Source organism: Molossus molossus, unplaced genomic scaffold, assembly GCF_014108415.1.
Source record: "Molossus molossus isolate mMolMol1 unplaced genomic scaffold, mMolMol1.p scaffold_m16_p_3, whole genome shotgun sequence".
In the NCBI taxonomy this organism is placed as follows: Eukaryota; Metazoa; Chordata; class Mammalia; order Chiroptera; family Molossidae; genus Molossus; species Molossus molossus.
In genome coordinates this window covers 95551816-95564758 of record NW_023425366.1, presented here as the reverse complement: position 1 = coordinate 95564758, position 12943 = coordinate 95551816, and the positions used below count along the sequence as shown (strand labels likewise).

General features: G+C 39.6%; 1 protein-coding gene and 1 long non-coding RNA gene across 3 annotated transcripts in view; one reads left to right on the top strand and one right to left on the bottom strand.

Annotated features, from left to right (window-relative positions):
- Positions 1 to 12943, top strand: part of LOC118642420 (cytochrome P450 3A12-like) — a 67598-nt gene that overhangs the window by 17932 nt on the left and 36723 nt on the right. For both annotated transcript variants that reach the window (XM_036280175.1, XM_036280176.1), the window contains exons 5-7: positions 3550 to 3663; positions 3914 to 4002; positions 5306 to 5454. In XM_036280175.1, coding sequence (XP_036136068.1) covers positions 3550 to 3663; positions 3914 to 4002; positions 5306 to 5454 — 352 coding nt within the window. The remainder of the gene's footprint in view (positions 1 to 3549; positions 3664 to 3913; positions 4003 to 5305; positions 5455 to 12943) is intronic.
- On the bottom strand, positions 2485 to 4251 carry LOC118642422. Its single transcript, XR_004961714.1, has 3 exons — positions 4164 to 4251; positions 3832 to 3958; positions 2485 to 2552 (listed from the first exon to the last, which is right to left on the bottom strand). It is a non-coding gene; the product is annotated as an uncharacterized LOC118642422 (long non-coding RNA).

Below are 12943 nucleotides of genomic sequence, written 5' to 3'. Positions count from 1 at the left end.
CCCCATTAGTATTACAGCCAGAAGTTATAAGGAATTCTCTTCCTGACACTGGAACCCTGGGCTGGGGGGCCTGGTGGGGGTTTGGGATCTCCCCCTCCTCTTCAGGGGGACCTCCACAACCAAGATATCCCTCCTGATTTTTTTTTAATCCTCACCTGAGGATATTTTTCCATTTATGTTCAGATAGAGTGGGAAGGGGGAAGGGAGGAAAAGGAAAGAGGAGAGAGAGAGAGAGAGAGAGAGAGAGAGAGAGAGAGAGAAACATCAATGTGAGAGAGACACATCAATTGGCTGTTTCTTGCATGACGCTGACTGACCAGGGCCACAAACTGCAACTGAGGTTCCTTGACCAGAACCGAACTCGTGACTCTTTGGTCCATGGGGCCAACGCTCCAACCACTGAGCCAAACTGTCCAGGGTGTCCCACCTGATTTTTATCCACCACATGTGGGTGTGGGATATGACTAGATAATTTAAATGATCTGATGATGAGTTCACTTACTTTTCTTCCATTTGATTGCTTCTAATCCTGTAGTTCTCTGTTGCATTTTTTTAGTTCAGTCATTATACTCTTCAGCCTCAAACTTTAATTTTTCTTTTATGCTTTATATCTTTTTGTTCAATTTCTCTTCTTTTTTTTTGTAATTTTTTTATTTTGTTAAATTATACATAAATTAAATTTATTGAGGTAAAATTAGTTAATGACAATGTACAGACACCACTGCAAGACTATAAGGATCATGAAGAATCAGCAAATATGATACCAGATGATCTTGTTAATTTTTGTATGTGTGTCTTTCTTCAGCTCTCTGAACTTGGTAAGACACTTATTCTGAATACCTTGTCAGGGCAATTTGTAATCTCCATTTCTTTGGGGTCTATTACTAGAAGTTTATTGTGTTCCTTTTGTGGAATCATGTTTTCCTGATATATATTTTTTCTTTTTGTTAGTCTTCACCTGAGGGTATTTTTCAATTGATTTTTAGATGGGGTGGAAGGGCAGGAGGGGGAGAGAGAGGGGTGGAGGGGGAGGAGAGAGAGAGAGAGAGAGAGAGAGAGAGAAAGAGAGACATTGATGTGAGAGAGACACATCGGTTGGTTGCCTCCCACAGGATCCTGACCAAGGTTCAAACCTGCAATCCACATATGTGCCCTTGATCAGGAATCGAACCTGTGACCCTTCAGTCTGTGGGTCAGTGCTCTAACCACTGGCCAGGGCTCCCTGATTCTTTTGATTACTGTAGTTTTGCAGTGGTGTCTATGCATTCACCTCTTGTAGACTTTAGTAAGGGAAGACCTTTACTTGTGGGTTGGGGCACACTGGAGTGTGCTGTGACTCTCGGTCTAGTGGTGTGGGGGTGTGTAGTGGCTCCAGGTCTGGTGGCAATGTTGGCCAGGTAGCAGGGGTTCACAACATAACCAACTATATGATCCTTGACAGCAAGAGCTGTGTTTGTTCCATGGTGGCTGCAAGGGCTATTGGGATCTTCAACAGCATCAAGAGGTCCAGTGGTGCCAGGCCAGTGTGGCTCAGTGGTTGAGCATCGATCCATGTACCAAGAGACCTCTGGTTCGATTCCCAGTCATGGCACATGCCCAGGTTGTGGGCCAGATCCCCAGTAGAGGGCATGCAGGAGGCTGCCAATAGATGTTCTCTCTCATCGATGTTTCTCTCTCTCTCTAAAATCAATAAAAAAAATTTTTTTTTTAAGATGTCTAGTGATGCGGGACTAGGGCAGGCACAGTGGTGGCCAAATTTGGTGGTATGCAAATTTTGGGGGCTAACTTCAGGCACACATGTCCAGTGGTGAGATCCAATTCCAGTGGCAGGGGTTTGGGCCAACTGTGGGCACACAAGTAGCTTAGCATGCCTGGCCTGTCAGTATATACTCATGTATTTATAGCAGCTACCTACCAGTACATGCATGGCAGTGGGGGCTGGTGAATGGAGTTCAGGCTAAAAGTGTGCAGATGTACGTCTATAGGGCTTAGCTATGGGCCTAGTGGCAGTATAGTCCACTATCAGGAGTCAAAGCTGGCTCTAGGCATCTGAGAATCTGCAGAAGACTGAGCTGGTGTTACATGCATGCCCAGCCACAGAGGCCAGGACTGGCTGCTGGTACAGATCCTGAGGCTAAGGGCGTTGATAGTGGTATAAGTTGGGGCAGCTGTTGTGGGGGTGGAGTGTGGTTGGGCAGGACTCAAGCTCCTGGAATTTGTGAATATGAAAACTAGTGGGGCTGTTAGCAGTACAATGGGCAGAGGGTTCACAGCCTCTGTGCCCTGTTGGTTTCCTCAGCCTCAAAAGCTGCTGGGGTCTTCAGCAGAGCCACTCATGCTACATGGCCAATACTGGTAGTTCCTGCTCTTCTTTGTTCTTAACTATCTCTAGACTTCTCATCTACGCCAGTATAGTGGGTGTAGTGAAACCAAAGCAGGTAATTTGTGCAATGTCCTGAAAGGCTGTGGGAAATTGTCACTCACTCTGTTGTTCTTTTCTCAGCAAGTCTTCCAGGTTGTGGAATTTCTTCTTGGCAATGAGCAGTGCCAACCTGGAGGATGAGATGATGCAGACAAAATGAAACTATTATTCCTATCCACTCTGTACAGTTATTCTCAGGTTTTTTTGCTCCACTCTTTTACTGATTTTCTTGAGTGAACTCCTTAGCTCTCCTAAACCTATTTTTGTGTGTTGATAGCTGGGTAATTGTTGAGGATTTTTTTGGCGAGGGGCAATGGAGACAGGAGTCTCCTACTCCACTAGGTGATATTACTCCAGGTTTATCTCACTAAATGTGATGTTACCTGTAGGTAGGTGTTACCTGTAGGTAGATAGGGGAGTTTTTTGTTGTTGTTGTTTTTTATCATGAATGTGTATTGGAGATGTCCATCTTAAAACAAAATATAGTGTTGGAAAATGGGAGAAAAGTCTCAAGTAGGTTGGCTTGGTAGGTCAGTCCCAACCTGAGAAATAGAATTAACCTCTTTCTTTTATCTTCTATTTCTGGTGAAAAATGTAAGTGAAAGGGATTTCCATGTAATTGTATCATTGTTTCAGAATAGCAAATTGATTCTTATCTTTTAAGTATTAACCACTATTTTATTTTATTAAAAAACCACATGCCCTTTTCAAGTTGCTTATGCTGTAGATGTAAGTAAAGATAGAACTGGTCAGAGGCAGCATACAGTTCACCAGAGCTATCTGGCTATCTGTCAAGAATCCCTTTCTATCCTGCACAGCCTGGGAGGGTGTCCTAGGTCTTATTCCTATCTATTCTCCTGGAAGACCAGTTTCCCTGACACATGTTCATTTGCCTTGATAAAGAGATTGGAATATAAAGGCTAGAAACCACATCAGGTGGCTGGATGTTTCCTGCACCTTCATGAGATGCTAGATATTTGGGATAAGTATTTAGTCAGTATCTAGCATAAGGTCTGCTACTAACTAGACAGTCACTAAATATTTGTTGAATAATTGATGCCCAATTAACAATTTGTGAGACCTCCAAAACTTATGTAGAGCAAAATGTCTTTTGCTTTCACCTCTAGATGCTTAATGCAGCGGGATTTATGAAAAATGCCATATCTCTGGCTGAGGATGACACTTGGAAGAGAATACGAACATTGCTATCTCCAACCTTCACCAGTGGAAAGCTGAAGGAGGTAAGAATGTAAGAGGATATTTAACTTCAAACTTCAAGAATGCATCTGGGGACAAGTGGGAAATAAGATAATTTCTTTTCAAGGGTGGCCTGCTGAATTTGAGCTTCCTCTTTTCTATCTTTGTGTCCTAGAAGTAACATTATAAGATTCATTATAAATATCACTTACTGCTCCATGATTGAGAAAGCTAGGCCTTCTAGGACATGAGTCTTCACATTTAATGTCAGGAGGTGTTGTCTTTTGTGTCTAGATGTTCCCCATCATTGGCCAGTATGGAGATGTGCTGGTGAGGAACCTGAGAAAGGAAGCAGAGAGAGGCAAACCCATCAACTTGAAAGAGTAAGTAAGAGTCCAGCTTCTGGGATTCTGAGCTCTGACCCAAGACCCTCCTGTTGCCTGCCAGAGCTGAAATTCCCACTGTTTAGATACTCTAGTGACCAAACAGATGTAGGTGTGTGGTGTTAGAACTCCAATGAGCTACCCAAGAAGATGTGTCTCACCCAAAAAGGCAGGGCAGCCAGAAGAGCAAGATCTTCTATGTACATGAACCAGGATTAATTTGTCTGCTTAATTGTCACCTAGGATATTCTGGAAGACAAAAATATATAGTTTAGAAATAAGAAACATGATTTACCAATGTTTTCATTGTAAAGAGTGTGAAATGGTGGCAGGGAAGGCACAGGTACACACTGGTGGGCAGTGGGTGGGACAGAGAAGTTTCAGTGTGGAACTTGGAACAACTTAAACCCCTTCATGATTTTGGTGAGGATACCAGCAAAATACTAAATATTAAATCTTACCACCACTTCTCCTTTCTTTAGTCTCAAATAAAGAAGGTCCTGTACAGACAATGGGTAGAGTGAGCATACCATTTACTGTCTAAAGTAAGATTTTTTTTAATTATGCAGGAACATTAGTAAAGTGGTACTGATCTGGAAAAACAGGAGACATATGATCACGTATCTATGGAATTCCCCTAAATCGATTTTGGAGTGATTTATTATTATTACTTTTTAAACCAGGAATGTTCTTAGTTCTTACATTTTACAGAAATGAGTCTGCCCTTGAGGCAACTTTAGATCACTGGAGTTGAGGAGAGTGGGTCTTTCAGGAGCTTTAGCAGGAGTGCAGAGAAGGAGGGATGGCATTCCTGGCAACTCACACCAGGGTGCTGCTGTTCTGTAATGTGCTGAAACAGAATCAGCTCTGAGTATAGATACTGTGGGAGGCAAGACCCAGTCAATGTCACCGTTCTTGATTCCACTAGGAAGAGTTCAGTATCTACCCTTTGTCCTGCTTGAGTACAGTGCAGCCACTACTGTCCAGACTCAAAACACTACTGTAATTTTCTGATTATGGGTCTCTATCCCTCTGACTGCTCTCCCTGTGCTCACAGGTGGGTCTAACTTGCCTTAGTGTCCCCATAACCAGGCACAGGGCCAGCTGCATCACTGGCACCTAATAAACACCTCATGATTGAGTGTGACAGGAACAAGATTCTTTAGATGCTTCAGCAGATGGTTTTGACAGTTGTGTGGCTCTTTTCCTGATATTTGAATTTACATGCCCTTCTTGTTGTATGTGTTTGATGAGGATAGTAAAGAGGTGATGATTTTAATGTCCTATGTCTTTCTCTACTCAGCATCTTTGGGGCCTACAGCATGGATGTGATTACTAGTACATCATTTGGAGTGAACATCGATTCCCTCAACAACCCACAAGATCCCTTTGTGGAAAATATCAAGAAGCTCACAGAATTTAATTTCTTGGCGCCATTCACTCTCTGCATAAGTATGTGAACTAAAAAATATTTCTTTTTTTTTTTCTTCCTCCTTTCCTCACGTCTTCTCTCTCTCTCTCTCTCTTGCCCCTCTCATTCTAGAAAAGCTCATTTGAGATATAATCCAATTACTATATGCTTTATTTATTTAAAATGTACAACTCTATCATTTTTACAAGCTAGTGTCTGTCAACCACTAAATGGATAAACAATGTGGCATAGCTCAATAGACAGAATGGGTACTATTCAGCTAAAAAGGAAAGAAATCCTGGTATTTGTAACACATGGATGGACCTAAGGGCATTATTCTAAGTGAAATAAGTCAGACAGAGAAAGACAAATACTGTTTGATTTCACTTATATATGAAATCTGAAAAAATACCCAAACTCATAGGAAAACAAGAAGTGATTTGTGGTTATCAGAGGCAGGGTTTGAGGGTGGGAGAATTAATGAAGGTGCTCAAAAGGTACAAATGTTCAGTTACAAGATAACCAAGTGTAGATTTTTAAAGTTCTCAGTACATGGAAAAAACTTTAATGATGTGAGGTGATTTATGTTAACTAAACTTATTACGGAATTATTTTGCGATATATGTATGTAATTCAGAGATGTGTGCAGCTATCATTATATTAATTATTAGGACATTTTTGTTAACTTAAATATATGGTACTTTTTAAAATCCACACCCAAGGACAGGCTTAGAGACAGAGAGAAACATTGGTGTGAGAGAAACATCCATCAGTTGCCTTCTGTAAGTGCTCTGATGGGGGATCAAACTTACAACTGAGCCATGTGCCCTGACAGGGAATCAAATGGCAATAATTCAGTGCACAGGACGCTATGCAACCAACTGAGCCTCTTTAGCCAGGCTATAGTACTTTTATTTAATTATTATTATTATTATTATTATTTTATCCTCACCCGAGGATATTTTTCCATTTTTTGTACAGATAGAGTGGGAGGGAGAGAGAGGAAGGGAGAGACAGACAGAAACATCGACGTGAAGGGACACATCAAGTGGCTGCCACCCGCACGACCAACCAGGGCCGGGGACAAACTGCAACCGAAGTACGTGCCCTTAGCGGGAACCGAACCCGGGTCTCTCCAGACCGCAGGCTGACGCTCTAACCGCTGGGCCAAACTGGCCAGGGCTAATTATTTTTAAAAATATGTTTTTATTGATTTTTTAGAGAGAGAGGAAGGGAAAGAGAAATAGAAACATTGACGTGAGAGAGAAGCAGTGATCTGCTGCCTCCTGCACACCCCCTACTGGGATTGAGTCCTGACCAAGAATTGAACCAAGACCTCTCAGTCCATGGGACAATGCTCAATCCACTGAGCCACACCAGCCTTGGCAACCCCAACCAGGGCCGGGGACGAACTGCAACCAAGGTATGTGCCCTTGGCTGGAATTGAACCTGAGACTCATTGGTCCACAGGCTGATGCTCTAACTGCTGAGGCAAATTGGCCAGGGCAAGGCTACAGTACTTTTGTGTGTATGTGTGTTTTCACTTCTAGAATGCTTTTTTATTAGGAACTACTCAAGAAAAATAACCCTGAATAATAAATATTGTCAAAGTATCATATTACATATTACATTCTCCTTAAGTTTATGGTTCTTTTTTTTTAACTTATCTTTATTGTTGAATGTATTACAGATGTTCCTCCTTTTCCCCCCTTGACCTCCTCCTCCCCAATTCTGTCCCCCTCCTGCTTTCTCCACACTATTGTCTGTGTCTATTCATTATGCATTTATGCATATAAGTTTTTGGTTTCTCTCTTCCTGCCCAACCTTCCCCCTTCCTTTTGAGGTTCATCAGTCTAGCAACCAATTTGTACTTCCTAATCCCTTCATCTTTTTTCTCCTAACTCCCCTCCCATTTGGCAAGCAACAAAAAGTTCTCTGTATCTATGAGTCTGTTTCTGTTCTGCTTGCTCATTTTGTTTGTAGATTCAATTGTTGATAGATATATATTTATTGCCATTTTATTGTTTATATCTTTTTATCTTCTTCAAGAAGATCCATCAACATTTCATATAATACTGGTTTGGTGCTGATGAACTCCTTTAGCTTTTTCTTGTCTGGGAAACTCTTGATATGTCCATCAATTCTAAATGATAGCTTTGCAGGATAGAGTAATCTTGATTTTAGGTCCTTGCTTTTCATCACTTTAAATATTTTTTGCCACTGCCTTCTGGCCTGCAATGTTTCTTTTGAGAAATTGGCTGACCGTCTTATGGGAGCTCCACTGTAGCTCTTTTCTCTTGCTGCTTTTAAGATTCTCTCTTTGTCCTTAACTTTTTGCATTTTGATGATGATGTGTCTTGATGTGTCCCTCTTTGGATTAATCTTGTTTGGGACTCTCTGTGCTATCTGGACTTGTATGTCTGTTTCTGTCACCAAGTTAGGGAAGTTTTCTGTCATTATTGTTTCAAATAGGTTTTCAATTTCTTGTTCTCTCTCTTCTTCTGGTACTCCCATGATGTGACTGTTGGTATGCTTGAAGTTGGCCCACAGTCTCCTTATATTATAATCATTATATTATAATCATTATAATGTTGTTTTGGATTCTTTTTTCTTTTTGCTGTTCTGATTGGGTGTTTTTTGCTTCTTGGTTTTACCTACTCTACTATTGATTCCCTAAAAATTATTCTTTATTTCAGTTAGTGCACCCTTCATTTATGACTGGTCTTTTGTTATGCTCTTGAGGTCCTCACAAAGTTCCCTGAAATTCTCACTAAGTTCATTGAGCATTCTTATAAGCAGTGTTTAAAACTCTGCATCTGTTAGACTGCTTATCCCCATTTTGTTTAGTTCTTTTCCTGAAGTCTGTTCTGTTCTTTCATTTGGGACATGTTTCTTTGTCTCCTTATTTTGGCTGCATCCCTGTGTTTGTTTCTATGTGTTAGGCAGAGTTGCTATATCTCCTAGGTTTCCTAGGGTGGCCTGTGGTAGTAGGTATCATGTAGCGTCCAGTGGCACACCCTCCCTGATAACACAGCTGGGCCCTCGAGGTGTACCCCTAGTGTGGACTTTATATCCTTCTGTTCAGAGTCTTTTTTTTTTTTAATTTTATATTAATTTGCTTTGTTAAAGATTTTTCTCCATTTTTTTCCCCATTGACACCCTCCTTCCCATCCACCCTCCCATCCCCAGCTTTCTTGTCCATGTCCACTGGTTATGCATACATGCATATAAGTTCTGTGGTTTATCTCCTTCCTCCCCCCACCCCAACCCCTCTTCTGAGGGTTGTCAATCTGTACTCTATCTCCACATCTCGAGGTCTACCCTGTTCCTCAGACTGTTATGTTCATTATATTCCACAAATAAGTGAGATCATGTGATATTTGTCTTTCTCTGCTTGGCTTATTTCACTTAAGATAATACTTTCCAGGTCCCTCCATGTCATCTCAAAGGATAAGAGATCTTCTTTCTTACAGCTGCATAGTACTCCATTGTGTATATGTACCACTGCTTTTTTATCCATTCATCTACTGATGGACACTTGGGCTGTTTCCAGATCTTAGCTATTGTAAATAGTGCTGCTATGAACATGGGGGTATATGTATTCTTTCTGATTGGTGTTTCAGGCTTCTTAGGGTATATTCCTAGAAGTGGGATCACTGGGTCAAATGGCAGTTCAATTTTTAACTTTTTAAGGTACCATCATAGTGTTTTCCATTGTGGCTGCACCAGTCTGCATTCCCACCAGCAATGTACTAGAGTCCCCTTTTCTCCACATCCTCGCCAACACTTGTTGTTTGATGATTTGTTGATGGCAGCCATTCTGACACATGGGAGGTGATACCTCATTGTTGTTTTACTTTGCATCTCTCTGATTAGTGATGTTGAGCATTTCTTCATATGTCTCTTGGCCATTTGTATGTCCTGTTTGAAAAGGCGTCTATTTAGTTCCTCTGCCCATTTTGTAACTGGGACCTTTGTCTTCCTTATGTTGAGTTCTATGAGTACTCTGTATATTTTGGAAATTAACCCCTTATCTCATGTATTATTGGCAGTTATGCTCTCCCATACAGTGGGTTCCCTTTCCATTTTGATGGTTGTTATTTTGTGTTGTTTTTTGTTGTTGTTGTTGTTGTTTGTTTGTTTGTCTGTGCAGAAGCTTTTTAGTTTGATGTAGTCCCATGTGTTCATTTTCTTCTTTGTTTCTGATGCCTTAGGTGATGTATGCGTGAAAATTCTACTGCGTACAATGTCTGAAATTTTGTTGCCTAAAATTTCTTGTAGGATTTTTATGGATTCATGAGTCACATTTAACTCTTTTATCCATTTTGAGTTTATTCTTGTGTATGGTGTAAGTTGGTGGTCTACTTTCATTTTATCGCATGTGCCTGTCCAATTTTCCCAACACCATTTATTAAAGAGGCTGTCTTTACTCCACTGTATGCTCTTGCCTTCTTTGTCAAATATTAATTGAGTATCTTGTCTTGGGTCCAGTTCTAGATTCTCTATTCTGTTCCATTGATCTATCTGCCTGTTTTTGTGCCAATACTGGGCTGATTTGATTACAGTGGCTTTGTAGTATAACCTGAAATCTAGTAATGTGATCCCTCCAACTTTGTCCTTCCTTTTCAAGATTGGAGTAACTATTCGGAGTCTTTTTTTTTCCATTTGAACTTTTGAAGTATTTGTTCTAGTTCTGTGAAGTATGTCGTTGGTATTTTGATGGGAATTGCATTGAATGTATAGATTGCTTTGGGTAGTATGGACATTTTAATGATGTTGATTCTTCCAATCCATGAACAAGGTATGTGCTTCCACTTTTTTATATCTTCCTCTATTTCTTTTTTCAATGACCTGTAGTTTTCTGCGAATAGGTCTTTTATTTCTTTGGTTAAGTTCATTCTTAGGTATCTTGATTTTTTTGCGTGATGATAAATGGGATTGTTTTTTCAGTTTCTCTTTCTATGACTTCATCATTGGTGTATAAGAATGCCATCAATTTCTTGATGTTAATTTTGTATCCTGCTGCTTTTCCAAATTTATTTATTAAATCTAGTTGGCTTTTTATGGAGTCGTTGGGGTTTTCTATGTGTAATATTATGTCATCTGTGAATAATGACAGTTTCACTTCTTCCTTTCTAATTTAGATCTCTTTTATTTTTTCTTCCTGTCTGATTGCTGTGGTGAAGACTTCCGGTACTATGCTAGATAAGAGTGGCAAAAGTGGGCATCCTTGTCTTGTTTCTGTTCTTAAGGGAAATGCGTTTAGTTTTTGCCCATTGAGTATGATGTTTGCTGTAGGTCTTTCATATATGGCCTTTATTATGTTGAGATATGATACCTCTATTCCCAGGTTGCTGAGCGTTTTTATCAGAAATGGGTGCTGGATTTTGTCAAATGCTCCTTCAGTGTCTACTGATATGAGGATATAGTTTTTATCTTTTATTTCATTTATGTGGTGTATCACATATACTAATTTGCAAATATTGTACCAGCCTTGCATCCCTGGAATGAAACCCACTTGGTCATGGTGAATAATATTTTTTATTTATTCCTGGTTTGATTTGCTAGTACTTTGTTCAGGATTTTCGCATCTATGTTCATCAGGGATATTGTTTTCTTTCCCTGATGGCATGTAGTTTTCTTTCTTTGTAGTGTCTTTTTCTGGTTTTTTAATTAGAATGATGCTGGTCTTATAAAACGAGTTTGAAAGTCTTCCTTCTTGAATTTTTTGAAATAGTTTGAGGAGAATGGGTGTTAGTTTTTTTTTTTGAATGTTCAGTAAAACTCCCTGGTGAAGCCATCTGGGCCTGGGCTTTTGTTTGCTGGGAGAGTCTTGATTACCTCTTCAATTTTCTTAGTTGTTATTGATCTGTTCAAGTTTTCTATCTCTTCCAGGTCCAGTTTTGAAAAACTGTGTCTTTCTAGAAATGTGTCCATTTTGCTTAAATTGTCGTATTTGTTGCCATATAATTGTTCATAGTAGCTGTTAACAATATTATGTATTGCTGTGCTGTCACTTGTTACTTCTCTTTCATTTCTGATTTTGTGCATTGGAGTTCTCTCTCTTTGTTTCTTGGTGAGTCTAGCTAAGGGACCATCAGTCTTGTTTATCTTTTTGAAAAACCAGATCTTTTTTTTTTTATTGATCCTTTGAATTGTTTTTTTGGTCTCTATGTCATTTATATCTACTCTGATCGTTACTATTTCCTTCCTTCTACTTGCTCTAGGGCTTTCTCTTTGTTTCCTTTCTAATTCTTTAAGTTGTGAGGTTAGACGGTCAATTAGAAATTTTTCTTGTTTCTTGAGGCAGGCCTGTAGAGCTATGAACTTCCCTCTCGGAACTGCTTTCACTTCGGTTCATAAATTTTGTGTTGTTTTTGTGTTCATTTTCCTTGGTTTCCAGGAAGTTTTTAATTTTTTCCTTGATCTCCTCGGTAACCCATTCATTGTTTAATAACATGCTATTTAGCCTCCATGTGTTCAAATGTCTTTACATGTTTTTGTTGCAATTAATTTCTAGTTTCATGCCATTGTGATCTGAGAAGATGCTTGATATGATTTCAATTTTCTTGAACTTGTATGGATTTAGTTTGTGTCCTGTCATTTGGTCTATCTTTGAGAATGTTCCATGTGCACTTGAGAAGAATTCTGTAGTTTTGGGGTGTAATTCTTGTACATATCTGTTAAATCCATTTGGTCTAGTTCTTCATTTAGAGTCTCTGTTTCCTTGCTAATTTTTTGTCTAGAGGATCTATCCAGTGGTTTCAACGGGGTGTTGACATCCCCTGCTATGATTGTATTGCTGTCGATTTCTCATTTGAAGTCCTCAAGAAGATTTTAAATATATTTTGGTGCTTCTATATTGGATGCAGATATGTTTATCAAGGTTATATCTTCCTGTTATATAGATCCTTTCAATATTATGTAGTAGCCTTCTTTGTCTCGAGTTATGGTGTTCATTTTGAAATCTACTTTATCTAATATAAGCTACCCCAGCTTATTTTTGCTTTCCGTTCACTTGGACAATTTTTTTCCATCCCTTCACTTTCAACCTATGTGAGTTTTTTGTTGTGAGGTGGGTCTCTGTAAACAACATATAGATGAGTTATGCTTTCTTATCCAGTCAGCTACTCTGTGTCTTTTTATGGGAGCATTCAGTCCGTTTACATTTAAGGTGATTATTGATATGTACTTATTTCTTGCCATTTTTGTTTAGTTTGGTGTTTTTTTTTTCCTATTCTACTAATTACAGCAGTCCTTTTAACTTCTTACAGTGCTGGTTTGGTGCTAATGTATTTCCTTAGCCTTCTTTTGTGTGGGAAGCTCTTTATTTGACCTTCTTTTTTGAATGATAGCCTTGCTGGGTAGAGTAGTCTTGGATTCAGATCCTTGTTTTTCATGACCTTGATTATTTCATGCCACTTCCTTCTTGCCTGTAGTTTTTCTTGTGAGAAGTTTGCTGAGAGCCTTATGGGGTTCCTTTGTAGGTAACCTGTTGCTTATCTCTTGCTGCTTTTAGGATTCTCTTTG